This window comes from Myodes glareolus, chromosome 3 (assembly GCF_982192425.1).
Source record: "Myodes glareolus chromosome 3, mMyoGla1.1, whole genome shotgun sequence".
Taxonomy (NCBI): Eukaryota; Metazoa; Chordata; class Mammalia; order Rodentia; family Cricetidae; genus Myodes; species Myodes glareolus.
In genome coordinates, this window is record NC_142028.1 from 6055402 (window position 1) to 6077891 (window position 22490).

General features: G+C 47.5%; 1 protein-coding gene across 1 annotated transcript in view; it reads left to right on the forward strand.

Annotated features, from left to right (window-relative positions):
• Itpr2 (inositol 1,4,5-trisphosphate receptor type 2) overlaps window positions 1-22490 on the forward strand; it is a 422198-nt gene that overhangs the window by 68263 nt on the left and 331445 nt on the right. Inside the window, exons 3-9 of the mRNA XM_087903959.1 lie at window positions 7247-7362; window positions 8268-8354; window positions 10890-11048; window positions 15516-15614; window positions 15979-16062; window positions 16420-16566; window positions 17517-17612. Of these exons, the coding sequence (XP_087760085.1) occupies window positions 7247-7362; window positions 8268-8354; window positions 10890-11048; window positions 15516-15614; window positions 15979-16062; window positions 16420-16566; window positions 17517-17612 (788 nt within the window). The remainder of the gene's footprint in view (window positions 1-7246; window positions 7363-8267; window positions 8355-10889; window positions 11049-15515; window positions 15615-15978; window positions 16063-16419; window positions 16567-17516; window positions 17613-22490) is intronic.

Genomic DNA, 22490 nt, shown 5'->3' on the forward strand with positions numbered 1-22490 from the left:
TTTCTCTTCCCTTTCGTGGTAATGCAGCTGGCTCTCGGCTGGAGGAAGGAGACTGCAGTTTTCACGGGTGCTGGCTCAAGATGTGTTGGGATGCACTTCGGTGTTTCTATGCAGCCTGTCCATTCCTCATGGCCTTCTTAGCCTCTCTAGGCAGGGCCAAGGGAGAGGTTTGGTTCCACACTCGAACCTACTCTCCCTAATAAGTACTCAACTCTGAGAGTTTGATGGAGACAGTGCATTGTAAATGAGTTCCTTAGACTGCTGGAAAAGCAGAGTTACGGCTCTGGGTGGACTGTTCTGTTGACAGAGGCTTTCTGGTCCTCCTGGTCCTGCAGTCATTCAGTCCCAAAGAAATGACACAGAGGTCTACATTAATTATAAACTGATTGGCCCATTAGCTCAGGCTTCTTAGTAACTCTTACAACTTGTGTTAGTCCATCATTCTTGTCTGTATTAGCCACATGGCTTGGTACCTTTTTGTCTAGACAGTCACATCTTGCCATCTTGCTTCCTCTCCGGCTGGGTAACAACTGGAGACTGAAACTTCCCTCTTCCCAGAATTCTTGTTGCCCCGCCTCTACATCCTGTCTGATTGTCCTGCCTATACTTCCTGCCTGGCTGCTGGCCAATCAGCGTTTTATTAAAAATAATACAAGTGACAGGATAAAAGACCATTGTCCCACAGCACTGTCCCGTGACCAGCTCTGACTACCCATAACCAGGTCTGACCATCCCATGGCCAGGTCTGACCATCCCACGACCAGGTCTCACCATCCCATAATGAACTCTGACCATCCCATGACCAGGTCTGACCATCCCATGACCAGGTCTGACCATCCCATGACCAGGTCTGACCATCCTATGACCAGGTCTGAAATGAGTCGCTATTGTGAACTGGCCTCTTGCCTTCCTGTCTCTTTCCTGAAGTTTCTCTAACAACTTCATTTGTCATGGGGAAGACCACTGGCCTTGGCTGCATCCCTTCTGAAGAGAACATTGCCAGACTTCGCCGTTCACACCTTCCTCCCTGTGCTGGGAGTGAAGTCTCAGCTGCCAGGTTCCCTAGTCAGCGTGAGGTCATCCTACAAGGCAGCATGGGAGAGTATTAGGTGACTGTCCAACCTGGTGAAAGACAGCCCTGCTGACGGGTTAATATGCACTACTTCACAGAAGCCTTAAGACATCTTTAAGAAGGAGGAGCATGAGAAAGCATGCCTCCCCTCCACCCTTGGCAAGATGCACTGAGGTTTACACGCTGTTCTTGACTGGAGTGCTGAGGGTGGTTTCTGGGGGGACAGAAACAGCCTCAGGGGCAAATATTTTAGGGGTACAAAACAAAACACTTCAGACGAGTAGGTGGCTGCAGGAAGTGGAGGTGTTGGTTGGTTTCCTGCTGGATTTACAGGGCTTCAAGTGTGCATGCGCACGCCTGTGTGTGCGTGCGTGTGTGTGCATGCGTGTGCATGTGTATGCCTGTGTGTGCTTGCGTGTGTGCCTGTGTGTTCGTGTGTGTGTGCGTGTGTGTATGTTTAGTTCTGGAGCTTGGAGCTTGGTGTCATCCAGTGTGGAGTTTCTGCTACACACAATAAAGAGGTTTTAAGGATCTTCCCTCCACACATGTTTAAAACGCAGCTGAAGTGATTGCATCTGATGGCTTTATTTCCTCCCAAAGCTCAACCTTGGTTCTCATCCTTCCTAACACTGTGATCCTTTACTACAGTTCCTTGTGTTGTGGGGACCCTGGCCGTTAGCTTATTTCATTGCTACTTCAGAGCTGCAATTTGCTACTGTTATGAATCGTAGTATAAATATCTTATTGTAGGATTGCTGAGGTTGAGAACCACTGTTCCAAGGTGGATAGAAAAGAAATCCTGATGTTGAACTGTGGTTCCTCTGACCTGGTGGTGACCAGGTGGTGGGTGATCAGGTGGTGACCAGGTGGTGGGTGACCAGGTGGTGACCAGGTGGTGGGTGACCAGGTGGTAACCAGGTGGTGACCTGGTGGTGACCAGGTGAGCCCTGTGTGCCTCTACTGACACACATCCCGAGACTCTGTGATTCTGTGGATTATTGGCCTCCTAAGCGAAGGTTAAATTTGTAAAGGAATTAAACTCAAATTACTTCTATTTATTTGTGCTTTTCATGATTATTCTATGATGCAAACTTTTCATTTTCTTTTTTTTTTTTAAAAAAAAATTAATTCACTGAGCCTTGAAACCATGAGGAGGCTGCTGTCTAGTTAAAAAAGGGGCTCTGAGCTAGTTTCTGAACAGGGGTCTTTTTCAAGTTGAGAGAATGGACAGATCCAGGAATTTGGGGAGCTAGCTTTAGTGGGTCTTTTGTTTGTTTGTTTGTTTTATTTTGTTTTGAGGCAGGGTCTCACACTGGAGTCTAGGCTGGCCTTAAACTCATGGTAATCCTCTGTCTCAGCCTCCTGAGTGCTTGGATTAGGTGTGTCACCCCAGCTTTCTGGAGTGCTAACATTGACAACAGGTTTGGAAAGTCTGCCTAGGTCTGGGTGACTGACAGGAAGGTGACTGACAGACAGACAGGGCCTGTCTGAGGCACCACCCACGCTGGTACTGTGACAGAAACTGCGCGTTTGACCCACAAGATAGCGGCAAGTGTTTCCTCCGCTCGATGCCGCTGTGTTGCGGAGACTCCAAGAACTTTCTACAAACACACACAGGGCCGTCTTCCACCGACAGGGTGGACAGGATGTTAATTGCACACTCTCGGGGTGTTTTCAGGTTAGAACTAAATTGCTGCTTTTTTGCCTCTTGCTGAGGGCTTAGTCACCTCTGCGTCTCCACGGGGCTCTGACTGACAGGAGGAGGCAGCATTAATCATACGGCCTCACATTTATGACAGGCTTTAAAGTTCACAGAGATTTCACACGGATTATCTTTCTGTTCGTCTCAGCGCCGCTGGGAATTAGGTGTCGGCAGGCGTTATTAACACTTTTGTTAGGCAGTAAATTTAGAATTGGACAAAACATCTGAGCAGCTCAAGGTTACTAAATATTCCCTAACATGCTCCAGAAGAGACAGCGAGAGAAAACTAGTCAGCATGCGCACCACACCCCCGTGACAGCTTTTCCACAGGTGTCTGGCCTGTGTTCTGTCAGTCCAAACTGCCGTGCACTCCCAATTCTCCAGCGTATTTACCAACAACACGAGTTGTCACCCGTGGGGGATTCCCAAGCGCAGTCTTTAGGCACCTTCTCCAGAGACCCTCCACAGGAATCTTGGCCACAGTGATCTTCCCGAGGGTGGGGTCTGAGTCAGAACACCCGAGGGAGAGGCAGGACTCGCGCTGGGGATTACAGTAAGCACGGTTGAGTGTTTGGTGTTTCCTAACCCATTCAGCCAGGTACTCAGGCCTCAATGTCTATAGAACATTTTCCTAGCTACCCAAAGATGCCATTTCAAAGAAGCATTGGGGCATTCCGGAATTTACCCAAAAGTATTTTCTGTGTCAAAAGACCCCTTCCTGATGAACGACAATAGGAATCTGTAGCCATTGCTTCCTTTTCCACAAGGGAATGAGCCGATGAGGATGGCCATGGGTCAGAGGGCTCTGTTCTGCCTGAACATCAACCTGTGTTTTTGCTGTACCAAGACAATGTAGTTTTGTTACCGGCCTCATATTTGTTGAAATAATCTACAGCATTAACTCACAGACCTTCTTTCATGGTTGCTTGTGAGCAACCTTAGTATTTGTGCCGTGAAAACTTTGTGTAACCCTCTTTGTTATTGCTAATATGTAGGAAATAATTTCTGAGCCTTGTAGGACACGCTGCCAAGGACAACATGTCTCAACTGTAGCCTTTGGTTTTCACGGGCACGGGTCAGGTACATCCGAGTCATGCGGCAGCTGCGATGGTCTTCAGCCTGGGTTAGCGTTTTGAAGGTGTCTGTTTTCTACCGCATATAAACGATGCATTCACGGGCTAGGGTTCTATCTCAGTGGTAAATCTTAGTGAGTGAATCTATAGCTTGGTGTTTGCATAGTGTGTGCAAGGCCCTGAGTATAATTCTTAGCACTGCCAAGCCAAATGAACAAACTTTTATTCATATTAGTATTTCTTAAAATTATTTATTTATTTATCTATTGATTGATTTGACTTTTTGAGACAGGGCCTTAAAAATTATTTTTCTTTAAATTTGTGTGTGTGTGTGTGTGAGTGTGTGTGTGTGTGTGTGTACATGCACACATGAGTGCAGTACCTGTGGGAACCAGAAGGACACCAGATCACTTGGAATAGGAGTTACAGATGTTTGGTTCTGAGTTGTCCAGCTTGGGTCCTGGAAATCGAACTCAGGTCCTATAGAAGAGCAGGGGGTCTTTTAACCACTGAGTCATCTCTTCAGCCTCATGTTAGTATAAAGTTAGAAATTCTGAGTTAATTTTCTGTATATGAAAACAGGGCAGTTGATAGAGTTTGTGGGGCGGAATGAATTGGTGGGTGAAGGCTGCCTGTGGAGGGAGAGAGCCAACTTCCACGAGTTGCTCTCTAGCTTTCATAGTGTCCAAATAACCACATAAAAGAGAGTCTATGCATGTAATTATAAGATCATTATGTCTCCTGCTTTTAATTTCTTAAAAATCTTAGCCATTCTCCTTGTCTTACCGTTCTATTGCTGTGAAGAGACCGTGACCACGGCAACTCTTACAAAAGAAAGCTTTTATTGGGCCTGCCTTACAGTTTCAGAGGGTTATCCATCATCCTCATGGTGGGGAGCATGGCGGCACACAGGCAGACGTGGTGCTGGAGACGTAACTGAGAGTTCTACATCTGAGCGGGCTTAGCATCTGAAACTCCAAAGCTCCCTCCCCCCAACACGCTTTCTCCTCCTATTCCCTCCTATTCCCTGTCAAGCACACCATGACCAGGCATTCACATCTGTGAGCCGTGGGGCGTTCCTACTCTGCCACCACAGCCTTAGTCATTTTATACCGTTAGGATAGCTGAGAATGCGGCTGAATGGATATTTGATTCTACTGAATTTTGTTTTTTTGTTACACACTTGAAAAGTGAGAATGACTCTAAATAGTAGCACATTTATCAAAACAAAGTAAGTTTTTTTAAAGGAAATTTTTCTTTTGGTTTGTTTGTTTCTTTTTTCTTTCTTTCTTTCTTTTTTTTTTTAAAAATATTTATTTTATTTATTATGTATACAATATTCTGTCTGTGTATTTGCGTGCAGGCCAGAAGAGGGCACCAGACTCCATTACAGATGGTTGTGAGCCACCATGTGGTTGCTGGGAATTGAACTCAGGACCTTTGGAAGAGCAGGCGATGCTCTTAACCTCTGAGCCATCTCTCCAGCCCTCTTTCTTTTTTTTTAATGTCTTTTTGAGACAGTCTTACCACATAGCCCGGGCTGTCCTGTAACTCCCTCTGTAGCCCTGGCTGTCCTGAAACTTACTAGGCAGACCAGGCTGACCTTGAACTCACAGAGATCTGCCTGCCTGTGCCTCCCGAGTGCTGTGTATGATTGAAGGCACGTGCCATTATGCCTGCCAGATTTTTTTTTTTTTTAATCTTGAGTGTTTGGCCTTTGTATGTTTGACCTTATACGAGGCAGGCAGCATGGTTCCTGGCTGGGATCCCGGACTGTGTGAGTGGGGGAAGCGAGCTGGGCAGCATGCAGCCATCCTTCCCTTCTCCTGCCTGTGGCCGATGAGACAGCGCTAGGAAGAGTATTTTATCACTGAAAGAGGAGGAGCATTCAGGACACCGTAGACCTTGGTAGCTGACCTGTATTTCATGTTGAGATCACCTCATAATCCTAGGAAACCATTAGCACGTGGAGGACTCTGAGTCCACTTTTCCCTCCAGGGAGAGAATTATGCTTGAGATATCACCACCAGGGTCGCCTATGATCATGAGTTTTGGCTTACAGATTAGGTATCTGGATATCAGGATGACTTTTGGCTATTTGGATGACAGGTTTTGGCTTTTGTTTTGCTTGATTTTGTCTTTCTATTACACGATTGCACCCATGTTCACCCCGGGAATCTGGGGACTGGATGACTGTGATGGTCACGTGGTTGTTCCTTCCTGCATCAGATACACTGAGCAGGAATCAGTAATCATAATACATGGGCAGATAAAGCGTCTTTCTTGTTTGTTTTGTTTTGAGGTAGAGTGGTCCAGTCTGGCCTTGACCTCAGCATCTAATTGCCTGGGCCTCCTGAGAGCTGGGACTACAGGTGTGGATGACCACACCCAGCTTCATTCTGCTCACTTTCTAAGATCAAACACCTCGTGACAATTAAGAAATACCTCATCAAGCCGAGCATGGTTGCACCAGGCTTTCTTTTGGGCTACCAATCAGCTTCCAAATTATGACTTATTCTGGGACCTTATTTTAGCTCTTATTTCAATCTGTTTCTCTTTATCTCTGTTTTGCCTCAGGAGCTTCTATCTTTCTTTCCTTCTGAACACCTTACTTTCAGTGCTTCTCACATCTGGCTGGCTGGAAGCTGCTTGGCTTCTGGGCCCTGGGAACGTCCCTCTCTTCCTTGCTTGTTCTCTCCTCCTTCTCTCCTCTTCTGGTGTTCTCAAGCCTGGATTTCTCCTCCTATTGATTCCCTCTGCCTACCATCCTCATCTATCCTTTCTCTGCCCAGCTATCCGCTGCTTCGCTCTTTATTAGACCAATCAGGTGCCTTAGGCAGGCGAGGTGAAACAGCAACACATCTTTACATAATTAAACAAATGCAACATAAACAAATGCAAGACACCCTCACATAGTTCAACTAATATTCTACAGCGTAAACAGTTAAATAGTTTAAATAGTTAAATATTCCCCAACACGTGGTGGCCTGTACCTGCTGTCTTCGCACTGCCAAGGTAAAGACAAAGAAGGTCAGGAGTCAAGGCCGTCCTTGTCTACCTAAGGATGGAGTTCAGGCTGTGCTACCCGAGACCCTGTCTCAAAAAATCCAAAGTCAACCAAAATCACTGGATTAACTTCCTCATGGATCACACTAGCTAGAATGTTTCATAAAACCATAATGAAGACTCATCTATTTTAATGAAATCTAACTAGGTATTTGAAAAGTATGTTAATTCAAGAGTAATTCAAGTAATTCAAGACCTATTCGGGGGATGACTGTGACATGACCTTTGAATGACCTCCCAGATGCTAAGGACCCCAGTACCACAGACTAGTCTTGCAGAGGGTGTCTAGGGATTGCCCGCAGCCTTAGTAACAGCGCACTGTTTGTTTCTCAGACTGCCTTTTCAAGGTGTGCCCTATGAACCGATACTCTGCCCAGAAGCAATATTGGAAAGCCAAGCAGGCGAAACAAGGAAACCACACGGAGGCTGCCTTGCTGAAGAAGCTCCAGGTAAGTGGCTGCCATCTTCCTCCGAGGTTGGCCTGAGATCTGCAATAGCAAGCAGACACGTGGCCACCCGGCTTGTTGATTTCACCAGCAGGCAGAGATTTCAGATAGACCCGAGGCGCGGTGCAGAGGGACATGGTTGTCAGTTGCAAGGTGTACCTACTTATTTCCTGGCATGTGGGCAAAACGTCCCCACTGTTATTTTTTAAGGTGTGCCAGGCTAATTCTAAACTGCTCACCGAGCTGAAAAGGAATTAAAAACCCCCGACCATTAAATCTAATTATAGTTGACTCCATATAGAACTCCCCCAATCAGACTGTGGAGAAAATAAAAGATTTTTTTTTTGACTGAGTATGAATTTGCTAGTGCTTAGTTTTGTATCATTTAAGTTCAATGTACTCTCAAAATTGAAAGCTATACTTTGAGATTTCTGCTTTTCTAACACTTTCAAGCCCCATTGTAGAAAAGTTCCTAGCTCCAAAGAACCTTCTACTTAACTGACATTTTCAGTGTAGAAACAAATGACCCAAGACAGGTTTGGCTGCCTTCAGCACAGACTGCAAAGTTGCCACACTTGGTGTGGGGGCAGATCCGGGAGCCTAGTGTACACATTCCCCCAATAACAGAGAACTGCCTTGCTGGGCATGGCGGTGTGTACATTTAATCCCAGCACTTGGGAGGCAGAAGCAGGCAGATCTCTGAGCTTGAGTCTAGCTTAGTCTACAGAGAGAGTTTCAGGACAGCCAGGGCCTCACAGAGAAACCCTGTCTCACCCCCTCCCCCACCGCCCTTCCAACTCCCCAGTAACACAGCCTGTCTGATTTACTCTTGTTACTGAGAATACTTCGTAAGTCATCTTCTCTGCTTGCTGTGTCTCCACACTAAATACTGGGTTGCCCCCTTGCAGCATGCTGCGGAACTGGAACAGAAACAGAATGAATCAGAGAACAGGAAACTTTTGGGAGAAATCGTGAAATACAGCAACGTTATACAAGTAAGTCTCCATTTTGTCCTCCAAGAGGGAAGCATTTTAGGGGTGACCTGTCAAATCCCCATATGCCAAGCTGTATGAAACATTTGGGGTACCGTGTTTGTCCTTTGGTGGGAATGATAACTAGGATGAAGCTTCCTGTGAATATCCATCCTACCATGTGTGTATTGAATACATCTGGTGCCAGGCCCGATGGTGCCAGCCCGCAAGCTCCAGACATAAGACTATCCGTGCAGGCACACAGAAAGCTGATCTCTAGACGGGCCTGAGTTACCAAAGGGAAGACTGTGCAAGAGGGTTTGTAAGGCCCGGAATACAGTCCTTTAGATGGGTGGGCTGGTGCTCTATGTTGGAGCTGTATCTTTTCCCTGGGGTGGGGAGGAAAGTTTCCAAACTGTATGTGCAGTCTTCCTTTGGCTTTCAGTCTTCATTGTCAGCGTGCACACTCTGATTTATCTCGGCTGCATTCCTTTTCCCTGCTTCATTCGGGTCTTTTAGGCTTTTGTTGTTGTTGTTTGTTTGTTAGTAAGTGCCCCACCTTGTTCCAAAAAGAATGTGAGACCTTTTCCAAGAAACACAGCGCTCGGGGAGATAAAACCCCAGTCATCAAGGGAGGCATCTGGGTCAAAGGGAAAATACTGGGCTGCTGGACGAGGTGAAGGCTTGATTAGAAAGTTTGGTAAACCCCAGCCCAAGGCATTGCTGCTGCTGCTGCTGCTGACCCCAGCCCAAGGCATTGCTGCTGCTGCTGCTGCTGCTGCTGCTGACCCCAGCCCAAGACATTGCTGCTGCTGCTTGTCCATAGGAAGGACTCGCCATAGCCCTGGTAGTGAAAGTCTACAGAATAGAACCCATCTGGAGTATAGAAGCACAGTCATTCCCAGAAGAGAGATCAGGAAAGTGTTTCTCTCGAGGGCACATAAAGAGGACACTGTTTAAAATGGTAAACAGTGGCTGCACAGGTTCCTTACAGTAACCACCACAATGAGGTGTTTCATAAGGCCGCCTTAAAGAAGAATGTCTCCTGGTGTTTTGTCATTGACCAGTGGCAGTGTGCCAGAGGGCGTGGCAGAGCTGTTCCCCACAGGACAGGATTGGCCTCAGCCTCTCGCATGTGTGACCTCATCTAGTGATAGAGGCAGTGACTTTTGGCCTGGTGGGACTGCTAAGTAGTCTTCTTAGGGGACCCCTAAGCAGTCTTCCAGAGATGTCTCTTCACTGAGTTTAGGACACTCACTTCAGTTCCTTCTCAAGAACTTCAAGTAAAATTGCGTGTCTTAGGGGCTGCACGTTGTGCTTTGACATGGACCCTGGAGGTACACACTCAGGCTTGAGGGTATGTGTGTGTTTGTGTGTACAAGGGCATGTGTGCATGTGTGTTCGTGTGCAGGTGCATGACTGTCTGTGTGAAGTATGTGTGTGAGTGTGCATGTGTGTGCATGATGCATGTGAGCATGCACACTTGTGTGTGCTGGCTCATGGTTGTGCACAGAGTGTGTGTATGAGCATGTGCGTGTGTGTGTACATGTATGTGTGCATGCATGTGAGCCTGGAAGCCTGAAGTCAGCCTCATCTCAGATGTTGTTCTTAGGAGTGGTCCCACGTTGTTTTGGGGGACTAAGTCTCTCATAGGCTGGACGTGTGGATCCAGCTAGGCTGATGCCAGGGAATCCAGGATACGCCACCCCAGTGCTGGGCTTGCAAGTATGTGCCTCCTCACCTTACTTCCTGTTTTGACTCTTTGACCTGGGACTTGAACTCAGGCCCTCCTGCTTGTAAGGCAGCACTTGATCAGCTGAGCTGCTGCCCAGACTCGAGGGTGTCCGTGCCTTTAGCAGTATAGTCAGGACCAAGGGTGGGACCTGGAGGTTTGCAAAAAGATGATTCTTTTTCAATTAAAAATTTGTCATTTTACTTTGAAATAACTTCTGCCTCATTTTGTAAGTGTTAAAATGTCCATTCTCTTTTGAATGCTTTTGGAAATAGATGGAAAGTTTACCTTGTCTTTGTAGTTCTCCCCAGTGAGGTTTAATTTTGGAAGACTGCCCACGGCATCTGTGGAGAAGGGGGAGGCAATGGTCCTCCTGCATGCATCTCAGAAGTGGGGTCAGCGTTTCCTTGCTGACTCATTTGATGCTGGGGGGGGGGTGGAGAGAGCTCGTGCTGTCGATGGGCAGAGGTGCTTGGGGTGCGGAGTAGGTCTGTACCTTGATGTTCTTTGGCAGATTCTGCTTGTGTGGCTGTACAAGTATCGGAAACGGGTGAGATTCCAGGGCCCTCTAGGTCTTTTTTCTTGTGGACAGGGGTGTCTTTAGTGTCCCCTAGTGTGTCTTCTTTAGGCAGTCACCATCACCCTTAAAGCAGAACTTGGGGTGGAGGCGAGGAAGAGTCAGCCAGGCAGCTTGGGAAGTTAGTGGGTCTAAGCCTTAAAATAGTTCCCGTGTTCAGTCTTCAGCACGAGCTGGTGTGCGGATTTATGACTATGGCTACCCGAGGAGACTATGGGTACAGGCTCTAACATACATCTTTCTCCTGCAGCTGCTTCATATAAAAAGCAACAAGTACCTGACTGTCAACAAGAGGTTACCCGCTTTACTGGAGAAGAACGCCATGCGTGTGTCACTGGACGCTGCCGGGAATGAAGGGTCCTGGTTCTACATCCACCCATTCTGGAAGCTGAGAAGCGAGGGTGATAATGTACGTGAGCCTGGGGATTCAGACAAGAGGGACGCAGACAGTGCTTGCTGCTCTTAGAGGGCTCGGGAGCACAGACAGGGGAAACACAGTCTTCAGTCAGCTAACTCTCTGAATTACTTAAGTTAGTTATGAAGTAATGGGTTGCATTATGGCAATTCAGCACATATGTGTCACTGTTCTTTCTAACATTAGGCATTAGCAGTTTTTATAGGTTAAATGTATTTGTTTATAATATACACCATGCTCAGAAATCACGGGACAGGGTTCAGCTTAAGTGAGAGTCATCTCCAGCCAGAGTGTGTGCAGCATTTTCAAAGAGGCAGGTTACCTCCCTGCTTAGTCAGGATTGAGCTTGCTTGCAGGGAAGAGGGCACGTGGCACCTAGCCGTGTGAGTGAACCGGGAACCCTAAGAGCCGTGACAGTGGTCCATTCAGGACCTCCTCAGCCAACGCCTCACAGTGCTGTCACGGAGGAGCAGCATTTGAGGGGCTGGGACAGCTGCTCATTGTTAATGACACTTCAAAGACTGTGACGCTGTTATTGGAGCAATGGGTCTCAACCTCCAAATGCTGCGACCCTTTAACCAGATCCTCAGGTTATGGTGACCCCAACCATAAAACCATGCCTGCTGCTGTTTCTTAGCTATATTTTGCCACTGTTATGAACCACAACGCCAACATCTGTGTTTTCTGGTGAGATGGTCTTAGGTGACCCCCGTGAAAGGGTCATTCAAGCCCTAAAGGGATCGTGACCCACAGGTTGAGAACCACTGGCATAGCTCTTTTCTGTTATTTTGTAGAAGAGGAAGAAATGAGAAATAATTCCATAGGAGCCATTGTTTCGTCTTATTTATGTACTGAGATGGCATCTCACTGTATTCCTGCTGGACCTGGCACTTGCTGGGCAGGGTAGGCTGGCCTCGAACTTGTGCTGTCCTCCTGCCTCAGCACCAGCCTACTGACTGGCGTGATTACAGGCTAACAAGCTGATATTTTGGGGGTAGTCCTTAGCACTCGGAAGATGCTCAGTAAAGGCAGGCTTGTAAGTAGAACTCCTTACCAAGTGCCAGGACATCAGCCCTTGCCGTGTGGAAGAGGTAATGTGGATTCTGACTGAGGTGCAAATGTGATTGTCCGCCAGGGTTTCCACGGTCAGTACCTTGGTTACAGATTTAGTGTGGCTGGAAGTATTTCTTGTGTTAGAAATGTCTTGCTTTTATAGAGAATCTCTTTTCCCAGTGAGTTTTAAAGTGGCGATTTAATTCCATAGGACTTGAGCGCCGTGGTTTAATTGGGTTAATAGATTTCTGGTGATGTCTTCCTTAGGTAAGGCTTGGGATGCATGGCACAAGGGACGCGTTGGATTCCTTGGGAACCCAGTGCTGCCCCCACCTTTACTTTAGACCTTAAGTGACGTGTGCGGTGAGCATGGTGCATCCTTATTCTGAACGTGTAGTTAATTACAATCAACTCTCCGTTATTCAAGGGCTGAAATGCAGTTTGTGAACCACTCACTTCCCTGGTAATGCTGTCCCCAAGCCCCCAACTCCCACATTGCCCTCTATAGGTGGTCCATGAAAATGAAACATCAAATCAAACAAATCCTCAGCTCAAACTATGAAAGAACATGATGACCTGATGAAACGAGCCTCGTCTCTCAGGTTGCTGTGAACTTCATGGTTCCCTCTGCCTATTCCTCCCCTTTCCTCTTCTTGCTCCTTGAAGTCACTTGATAGTATTAGGCAAGAGTTGAATGTAACCAACTACTTCAGACTATTGGTTTCAGTAGAAAATTGGAACAAAACAAAGCCTTTCACTCAGACCCTGTCTTTGTGGCCGCCCATGATGCCTTATCTGGATGCGCTCCACGAATTCCTGCTACAACAGCCTTCCACCTTCTTCTGAAATCGCCACTGTGTTCATTCACCTCTGTGTAGCTTTGTGTGTGGTGAAGGTCACCGAGGAAGGCTGGCATGCCCACAGCCTACATCAGCCGCACACGGACTTGTATGTGACTCTCATGTTCTTGGCTAGGAATAGACAGCGTTCTGAAACCTCAGCCTACTGGAGTTTGTTGAAGGCAGTTGCAAATACTGTCTCTTTGAGTGGTTTAATCATGGCTGAGTTTCCACTAAGTATATGAAGAGGAAATTGCAGTGTTGAGAGGAATTTTAAAATTACAGTTTGCTATTTAGCAATGAGGGAAGTCGTGATTGGGGTGTGTGTATTCAACAAGAAGTCCTTCAAGTTCAAGTGGAGAATGATCCAGAGGGCAGCCTGGAGTACTCAGTGCACGAGGGAGGAAAATGTGGTTTGGGGGAAACGGGCGCATAGGTGCCCACACTCTCAGCTGTATAGGAAGTCCTTGGTTGCTGCTAAGTTACTTGAAAAACCACCGAGGACTCCCAGGAGCAGAAAACATCAGTATTTCATTTCCACGTATCCTTTTTCTGTTTGAGCAGTTACCCTTTCGTTTTCAGTCTTGACCCAAGAAGACAAGGGTCCTTTACACTGATGGTAGATTCAGAAGCACACAGAGGTGGGATTCTTTTTTCAGTCAGGAGGACATTCTGTTGCTTAGCGAGGAACTCTATCAGGCAAGCAGATTTTGCAATTTTGCAAAGTGATGAGCCTGACATTGGTAGCAGAGATGGAGCTAGAACATTGGCTTTCTGAGTTCCCTGGTGAGGTGCGTTTTACTGTCCAGTGTAACACTGCAAAGCAGGGACCGCCAGCCGCAGGGACTGCCGCCAGCCGCAGGAATCGCCAGCTGTAGGGACCGCTGCCAGCTGCAGGTGGTGTTGTCGACAGTGACGTCCCAGCTTGAGTGTGACATGGCCGCGACACCCACCAGAAGTGCTTGGGATTGTAACTTGTAAAATAAAAGGGCCTCACCCTCCGATTGTGCATCCAATAGATAGTTTCCTAGTGCCTGACTGTGTCAGCATTTCAGGTCTTGAGCCTCACTCTTCTGAGAATAGTTTAACATATATCTAGTAATATGAGTTCCCCAAGATTACAGACTATTTTTTTATACACATTTGTTTTTTTTTTCCTAGCTCCTCTTAAGCCCCATCTAAAAAAAGATTTACTTATTATTCTTTTCTGTATCTGAGTGTTCGGAAGGTCAGATGAGATCCAGGGACCCGTCCTGCAAACGGCAGGGGTCAGCTCACAAACCCAAGGGCAGCCTTCCTGTGCTTGGTTAGTGAACTTGAGGCTTCTGGGACACACGTGGATCTCAAGACACAGTTTGTGTCAGCACAACTCCTTAACATCATCCACTTAGGGTCACGTGACACTGAAGACATAAATGTGTGTTTTGGTTAAGGAACATGGAGATGTTCTGAGTTCCAACTATTTTCTCCTTTACATAGCAAACTGATCTTTAATTGTTCTAGTATGTAATTGGTGTGAAACACCCAAAGGGAAGGTTTTAATTCTGCTTCAGAGTGGGAAAGCCCCACAGCTGGGAAAGTAGATGCCACATAACTATCTTCTAAAGAAAATAAGGAGGGCTGAAGCTGTGGCTCAGTAGTTAAGAACACTGACTGCTCTTCCAGAGGTCCTGAGTTCAATTCCCAGCAACCACATGGTGGCTCACAGCCATCTATAGTGGGATCTGGTGCTCTCTTCTGGCAAAAATTCATACATACAGATAGAACATTCATCTATATGTATATAAAATAAATAAATCTTAGAAAACAAACAAACAGGAGCTTAAGTCTCCCCTGTTACTAAAAATCACTGTTTTTGTCATTAAGAAAAGGTAATTTTAATTTCCTCAAATTGAATTAGATATACAGATGTTTGCAGGTAAAGTAGACATTGATGTTATTATGCACAGTCTTAGATTCTTTTTAGTACTTTCCCCTGGAACACAGACAACTCTTATTTTAATAGAAACATGGGTTCCTACAGTTCTGGTTTTGGATGTCTCAAGTAAGAAGGAACCAAATGCTCCCAGCCAGACAAAGCCTCAATTTTTACAGGCCATGCCTTGCCCTGCCTTATAGTTCCTGAACCCAGAGATCAGATGCTCCATAATTTTGAGACTTGGGATAAGTGGTTAACCAGACTTGCTTTCTGTGGGGAGGGAGCACAGCCTTTGGGTGGGGAGGGATCACGGAGCGATGTATTCTCGACTGCCCTGATGAGATTCTGGCGCTCCAGTAGCAGTGCGTCCTGGCAGCTGCCTTCACTGTGTCTGCTGCAAGGTCTTTTGGGAAAGAAAATAGCCTAATTCTGAGCTTTCCAGATCCCCAGCTGACATGGAGACTAGTGAGGAGTGGGATTTGGCAGTCACTAGAGGATGTGATCACATGGTCATGTATTTGAACATGCTTCTCGGGGAGAGAAGTCAAGTCACAGTGTGTAGAATGACGGGACCAGGAGGCAGGTGGCTGGTGAACACTGCCGGGGAGTTTCCAGCCTCAGAGAACATCGCAATTTGTTTCTGATTCCCAGATCGTTGTAGGAGATAAAGTTGTTCTGATGCCCGTAAACGCTGGGCAGCCCCTGCACGCCAGCAATGTGGAGCTTCTGGACAACCCCGGCTGCAAAGAGGCGAGTCCAGGCGGGGAAGGAGTGGGTGCTGATTTTCTCCAGAGGGAGGGAGGAAGAGAGAAAGGGAGAGAAAAAGGGGGAGGAAGGGAGGGAGAGAAGAAGAGAAAAAGGGAGAGAAGGAGGGAGGGAGATGATGTCATTTCTTGGTTCTTGAGTCTCTCAAGCACCCTACTGTTAGCATCCTCGGGCTTTCGTTGGTCCTAGCTGTCTTGAAAAGGTCCCGTGAAGAAGTTTTTTTATTGAGGCCCATTCTTCATTGTGCATTGTTGTCTTTTTTCTTCCTGTCCTGCTTGAAATGGTAATGTTTTGGTGCAGAATATAGAGTCTACTGTCTTATGTCTTTTACCATTGTTTCCGTCAATAGGTGAACGCTGTCAATTGTAACACTAGCTGGAAAATCACTTTATTCATGAAATTCAGCTCCTATCGAGAGGATGTATTGAAAGGGGTAAGTCAGCCCTCTGCACAAACCTTCGTTCTCATGTGCTCCACTGAGCACCAGCCTCCAGTAATCTAAAATATGCCCGTAGTCAGTAGAGGAACATGGCTGGCCCTACAGTTCAGAATACCCAGGCCAGAAGGGAACTTCCGGGACTCCTGATTGCTGGTCCGGGTGGCTGTTGGAAGGTCAGGAACTGCCCGGTCCCTGGTTTGCTGATCCGGGTGGCTGTTGAAAGGTCAGGAACTGCCCGGTCCCTGGTTTGCTGGTCCGGGTGGCTGTTGAAAGGTCAGGAACTGCCCGGTCCCTGGTTTCTTGGTTCTGGTGGCTGTTGGAAGGTCAGTGTGTCTTCGCCCGTCTCTCCAGGGTGATGTTGTGAGATTGTTTCACGCCGAACAAGAGAAGTTTCTGACCTGTGATGACTATGAGAAAAAACAGCACATTTTCCTTCGAACAACCTTACGTCAATCAGCAACTTCAGCTACTAGCTCTAAAGCACTCTGGGAAATAGAGGTATGCACTTTTATGGGGGGGGCCTTTTACTAAATATTTAGACAAAAAGATAAAGATTGTTAGTCCATTGGCTTTGCTGTTGTGGGCAACATTGATGGCATGTCCTTACCATGGAATGATTTTTGTGAATTGACGCACATCTCTTTGTGGCTGTGACCAATTCGAAAGGAATACATCACAATGCAATTTATTATAAAGCAGAACAAATAAATCAAGGGGCTAAAAAGAGGAAAGATTCCATTGCCGATCAGACTGGAAGCCCTGAGCCTCAGTGCCTCTGCCTGAGCCATGGCTAGAGGAGGCTGGGACAGAGCTCACAGCCACAGAGAATAGTGCTGATTTTTCTGTTTGGATGCCATTGAAATCAAGATAGTTAAGAATGTTATTCACCAGGCTGAGGCAGGAGGACAGTCACAGGTTTGAAATCAGCCAGCTCTCCTAAGCGAGTTGGAGGTGTTGTTATGCAACTCCTGGAAAGGACTTCATGCAGCCAGTAGGTGCCTGTGTAGAGTGGGTGTTTTGCCTAAGCCGTCCCGATTCGGTAGCCTAATAGTGACATATATCAGACAGAGCCACGCTTTATTGTCCAAGCTGGCCTGGAACTCACCATGCCGCACAAAGTGGCCCTTAACTTTTTGGCAAATCCTTGTACCTCATCATCCCAAGTACTGGGATTTTATTTGTGAGCCACTGTTCCCTGACAGGAAACAAGGCTTTTGCGGGAAGGCAGTGTTTACAGGTGTGAGGCGCTGGCACCCTCAAGTGAGGTAGGGCGTGCCTCTTGCTCACCACTGGAGAGTTCTGTTGTTCTCCCTCATTGTGCCCTCATGATACATGTTTGATGTGTTGGTACGTTCCGTGTTTTGGCACGCTCGCAGGGTACTCTGGCTGTTGGCACTTGCTGGCTGGTGTGTGGATACCGTTTTTGTCACCGAAACTCTCCTCTTTAGGTGGTTCACCACGATCCGTGCCGGGGCGGTGCAGGACAGTGGAACAGCCTGTTCAGATTTAAACATCTTGCAACTGGGAACTACTTAGCCGCAGAGGTAAGACCGTTGGGCACAGTGTTGTTAGGTCTCTGATAAAACGAACCAGGCAAGACCTTTCTGCAAAAGTCATTGCGTTGACAGGGACAGTGTCTATAATTTGATTGTTGCCTGTCATAACTGGGTTGGCGTTTTGTTATTTTTCTTGTGACCAAACGTCAGGTGAGAAACAAGTTATTTTGGCTCATGGCTAAAAGATGCAGTCCATCATGATGAGGTCAGGGCAGCAGAACTTGAACCAGCCAATCAGAGCTGATGAGAGCTGCCACTCAGATCGCGTCCTCCTTTGCATACAGTCCAGGACTAAGCTCAGGGAATGGTGCCGCCCACAGTGGCCAAGTCTTTCTACCTCAGCCTTCTCAGGATAATCTGCCTCAGGCATACCCAGAGACCCTTCTTTCAGCTGACTATAGATCTCACCAAGATGACTGTTGTGATTAGCCATCATGGTTAGCCTGTGAATTGCTTTTTTTGTTTGTATATGTAATGTGTGTTGTTTGTATGTATTCATATGTATGTGTGTAGGTTGAACATGCATGTGGGGACTTGTGCATGGAGACCTCCGTCAGCCTCATGTCCTTTTGCTCAGGAGTCCATCCACCATGGATTTGGAGACAGGGTCTCTCCCTCAATACATGGGTGGGTTAATTGCAACCTGGCAAACAGAAAGCTGTTGCACAATTAATAAAAACCCAGAGACAGAAATTGGGGTTCAACCTGAATGTCAGGAAAACAAGCCACTGGCTCTTACCTCTATGTCAGTCTGAAATGGAAATCCTGCCTCCAGGAATCTCAGAATGAGGCTGTGTCTGAGAGCTGTCTCCTCCTGTCCTATATTCCCCTCTAGGGCTAGGATTAAAAGTGTGCACCACTACCGCTTGGTTTCTATGGCAAACTAGTGTGGCTCTGGGATTGAAGGTGTGTGTCACCACTGCTGGTCTGTAAGGCTGACCAGTGCGGCTGTTTCACTCTCTTGTCTTCAGGCAAGCTTTATTTATTAAAATACAAATGAAATATTACTATAGGAAGCAGTTCATTTCCTGTAAAGAATGAAGACTGACTTTCCATTCTGTCTCTAAAAAACACAACTTTTAGTGCAGCTACTGTCTTGTCTGGAGTATCCACAGGCCCTTTTCTGTGACTGTTAATTCTTTGAGTAACATTTTATTCAATGGCAAAGTAAGAGAAGGAGAATTAAGCGCTAAATGTGTATCATGAAATGGACTAGGAATCATTTTTTATCGACTGCACTGGCATGTCAGAAAGGATGCGTCCATGGAGAATTCTAACACGGAAGGCACATGCTGGCCTTTAAGATTTCCTATGTCTATTGTGTTTGAGATCTTGATATTATCAGATGCTAGAATGCTAATCTTCTCAGGATGAAAGTTGTCTAGAGCTATGACCAGGTCCATTATTGTCATCATTACTTGGTTAAAAAAGAATTTCCTTCCAGAAAACAGGTGACAAACAGTTTCTGAGAATCTGAGAACCCACAGTAACCCTCCTACTACTTTCCTTTGCTTATTTGTTTAGTTACATGACTGCTGCTGCTGCTACTGGTGTGTGTGTGTGTGTCCAGATCAGAGGCAAACTTGTAGGAGGTCATACAGACAAGTATGGGACATACATCATACAGACAGGGACGGGTCACAGGTCATACAGACAGGGACGGGACACAGATCATACCGACATGGACGGGACACAGGTCATACAGACAGGAATGGGACACAGATCCTATGCAGTCAGTATGAAAACCATAACTTGGCTCAGGCAGGAGTTTGGCAAGGGACCATTGAGTGGCATTTCCCTTTGTTTTAAGATTTTGAATTAAGAATTTGACTTGCTGTCACTAGGCACATGATTCAAGTTTAAGGCAATGTTTTCCTAGATTCCTGGAGGCCCAGGCTGAAGTGCGGTTTGACACCTATGGCAGAAACCAAGTGATATCACTCAGAAAGTCTAGCCTCAGCCCTCCAGAGTTCCTAGGCAGTGTGAGGACGCTTCGAAGGGAGCACAGGCTAGACCAGGCAGTGGGAGGGGTCAAGAGGGTCCAGGAAGAGCTGTCTGGTGGAGGAGAGAGATGGGTGGGAAGAGAGTGGAAGGGGTGAAGTCAGCTTCCTACCAGCAAGGACGTGCAGGGGGTTCTATGGCTGATCCACAGCACATTTGTTTTTGGAAAGTTCTGGAAGGGTGAAGGGGAATTATAGGAGCAGAGACGTAGCTCAGGGCTTGTCTGTGAACTGAAGGAGGGTGGGCAATATCTTTGTTTTTTTTTATTTATTTTTTTGCTTTATAAATAATACCATTCAAAATTTCCACCTCCTCCCCTCCTCCCATTTCCCTCCCACTTCTCCCCTTCCCCTGCCCCTCCAGTCCTAAGAGAGGGCAGGGTACCTACCCTGTGGGAAGTCCAAGGCCCTCCCCGCTCCATCGAGGCCTAGGAAGGTGTGCATCCAAACAGACTAGGATTCCAAAAAGCCAGTACATGCAGTAGAGACAAGTCCCAGTGCCATTATCATTGACTTCTCAGTCAGCCCTCATTCCCCTTGCAGTCCCGACTTCCTTGCTCATCTTCTCCCTCCTTCTGCTCTTCAACTGTGGACATTATCTTTGAAGCTAAGGAATGGTGTAGAATTTGCATTTTATTTGTGTTTCAGAGTTGAACTGTTCAGTATAGTAGCTATGAGCCATCTGTTGGCCACTAATTGAAGTGAGTGTTGAGATGAAATAGTATTTAAAAGTTAGTTTCCTGGTCATGCTGGCCCCGTTTCTGTTTGCCCATTAAGCATCCCACATGGAGTGTCACAGATAGGGATGCTGCTGTTGCCAACAGAAAGTGCAGGTGGGCAGGGGTGATGGTAGCTGCCTTGGAGCCCGTGGAAGAGATGGAGTCAGAGGCAGGGGGTGATGGAGGAGATGGAGGGTGGATACCACTCAGCCATCCCGAAGGCTAAAACCAAGGGCGTGGTCTTGGAATGACAAGGAGATGTTTGAAGATGTTTCCAGAAGGCAGACATTAATAGGAGCCCATTGAGCAGTACAGGCAGAAGGATTTCCGCTTTGGAGGTTTGTTGAGGACACTGGCCCTCCAGAGAAACTGATAGAGGTGTCACATCAATGAAGACAGTAATTCAGTTGATGAACTGATTCGCATAGGCACTATGCAAAGGCAGCGCGTACTCTAAGTGCCAAGGCATCTCCCCAGCCCCCACCTAGTTTACTGCGGTTAATCCGAGGTGCTCATGACATTTCCAGGAAACAGTGTTAACAGCTGCAGGTTTCTTGTCATTTAGAAGTTTGGGGTTCGAGGGGGCTGACAGCAGATGTTTATCTCATCAGCACCTCTCCAGAAATGTAACAGGATGGTGTGTTTAACCCAGACTCCCAGAAGCCTGGAAGCCTGAGAAGCTAGGGGCCAGCTGAATGTCAAATGCCAGGAAGTCAGGGCAGTGTTTCCCCAGGGTTGGGGTGAGCGGTGTGTCGGGGGCACCACCGCACAGGTCAGGGTGAGCCGTGTGTTGGGGTCAACACTGCACAGGTCAGGGTGAGCGGTGTGTCGGGGGCAACACTGCACAGGTCAGGGTGAGCGGTGTGTTGGGGGCAACACTGCACAGGTCAGGGTGAGTGTGTCGGGGGCACCACCGCACAGGTCAGGGTGAGCCGTGTGTTGGGGCACCACTGCACAGGTCAGGGTGTGTCGGGGGCACCACTGCACAGGTCAGGGTGAGCCGTGTGTTGGGGCACCACCGCACAGGTCAGGGTGTGTCGGGGGCACCACTGCACAGGTCAGGGTGAACCGTGTGTCGGGGGCACCACTGCACAGGTCAGGGTGAGCCGTGTGTTGGGGGCACCACTGCACAGGTCAGGTGAGCGGTGTGTCGGGGGCACCACTGCACAGGTCAGGGTGAGCTGTGTGTTGGGGACACCACTGCACAGGTCAGGTGAGCGGTGTGTCGGGAGCACCACTGCACAGGTCAGGGTGAGCTGTGTGTTGGGGGCACCACTGCACAGGTCAGGGTGAGCCGTGTGCCGGGGGCACCACTGCATAGGTCAGGGTGAGCCGTGTGCTGGGGGCAACACTGCACAGGTCAGGTGAGTGCCTCCAAGAAGAGTTGTGCAGGGGAGCCCACCTGAAAGGAGTGCTGTCTGAGTTCTCGCAGCGTGCCCTGCACAGGGGAGAAGCGGAATCAATGAGAGGAAAAACCCGAAGTCCAGCTGATGCTCTGTACAAACTGCATTTGAAAATCAGGCTGCTGACTGTCCTCTCTTTCCACGGAATGGAAGTAACCATCAGGGGACCTGGACATTCAGGCTCTTACTCTCTTTTCCGCCCTTGGGAGACATATTTATAATTTGAAACATGGATATATTTTAGACATTCCTGGTCAAAATAGATCACATAATCCTTGAACTGCTTTTGAGTTTATAGGTATTTACAGTGCCAACTGGGCAAAGGAAGCCTATAATAGTACAGAGAAAAGAACTGTCATGCCTACGGCCGCCCGTGCGCCAGGCTGCAAGCAGACATTTAGCCTCTCTCTGGACCCGAGTTTCCTGCTGCGAGATCAAGGCAATGGTCTGTGTCCTAAGGGGTTGTGCTGGAGTTAAGAAAGGCAGGAATGTACAGCCCTGTGTTCACAGAAAGTCTAGGAGATTCCAGGTACCTCCCCTCTTGTAGAGGAAAGAGAGAGGGTGGAGAGCAGACTTCTGTCCCCATGAGCATCAACATCCTTGTAACCAACTGTGGGCTCTGTCATAGTGTGTAGTTATTTATGTGTTTGTTCATCCCTCTGTGCATTGTGTGCATGTGTACACGTGTACATGTGTTTGTTCATCCCTCTGTGCACTGTGTGCATGTGTACACGTGTACATGTG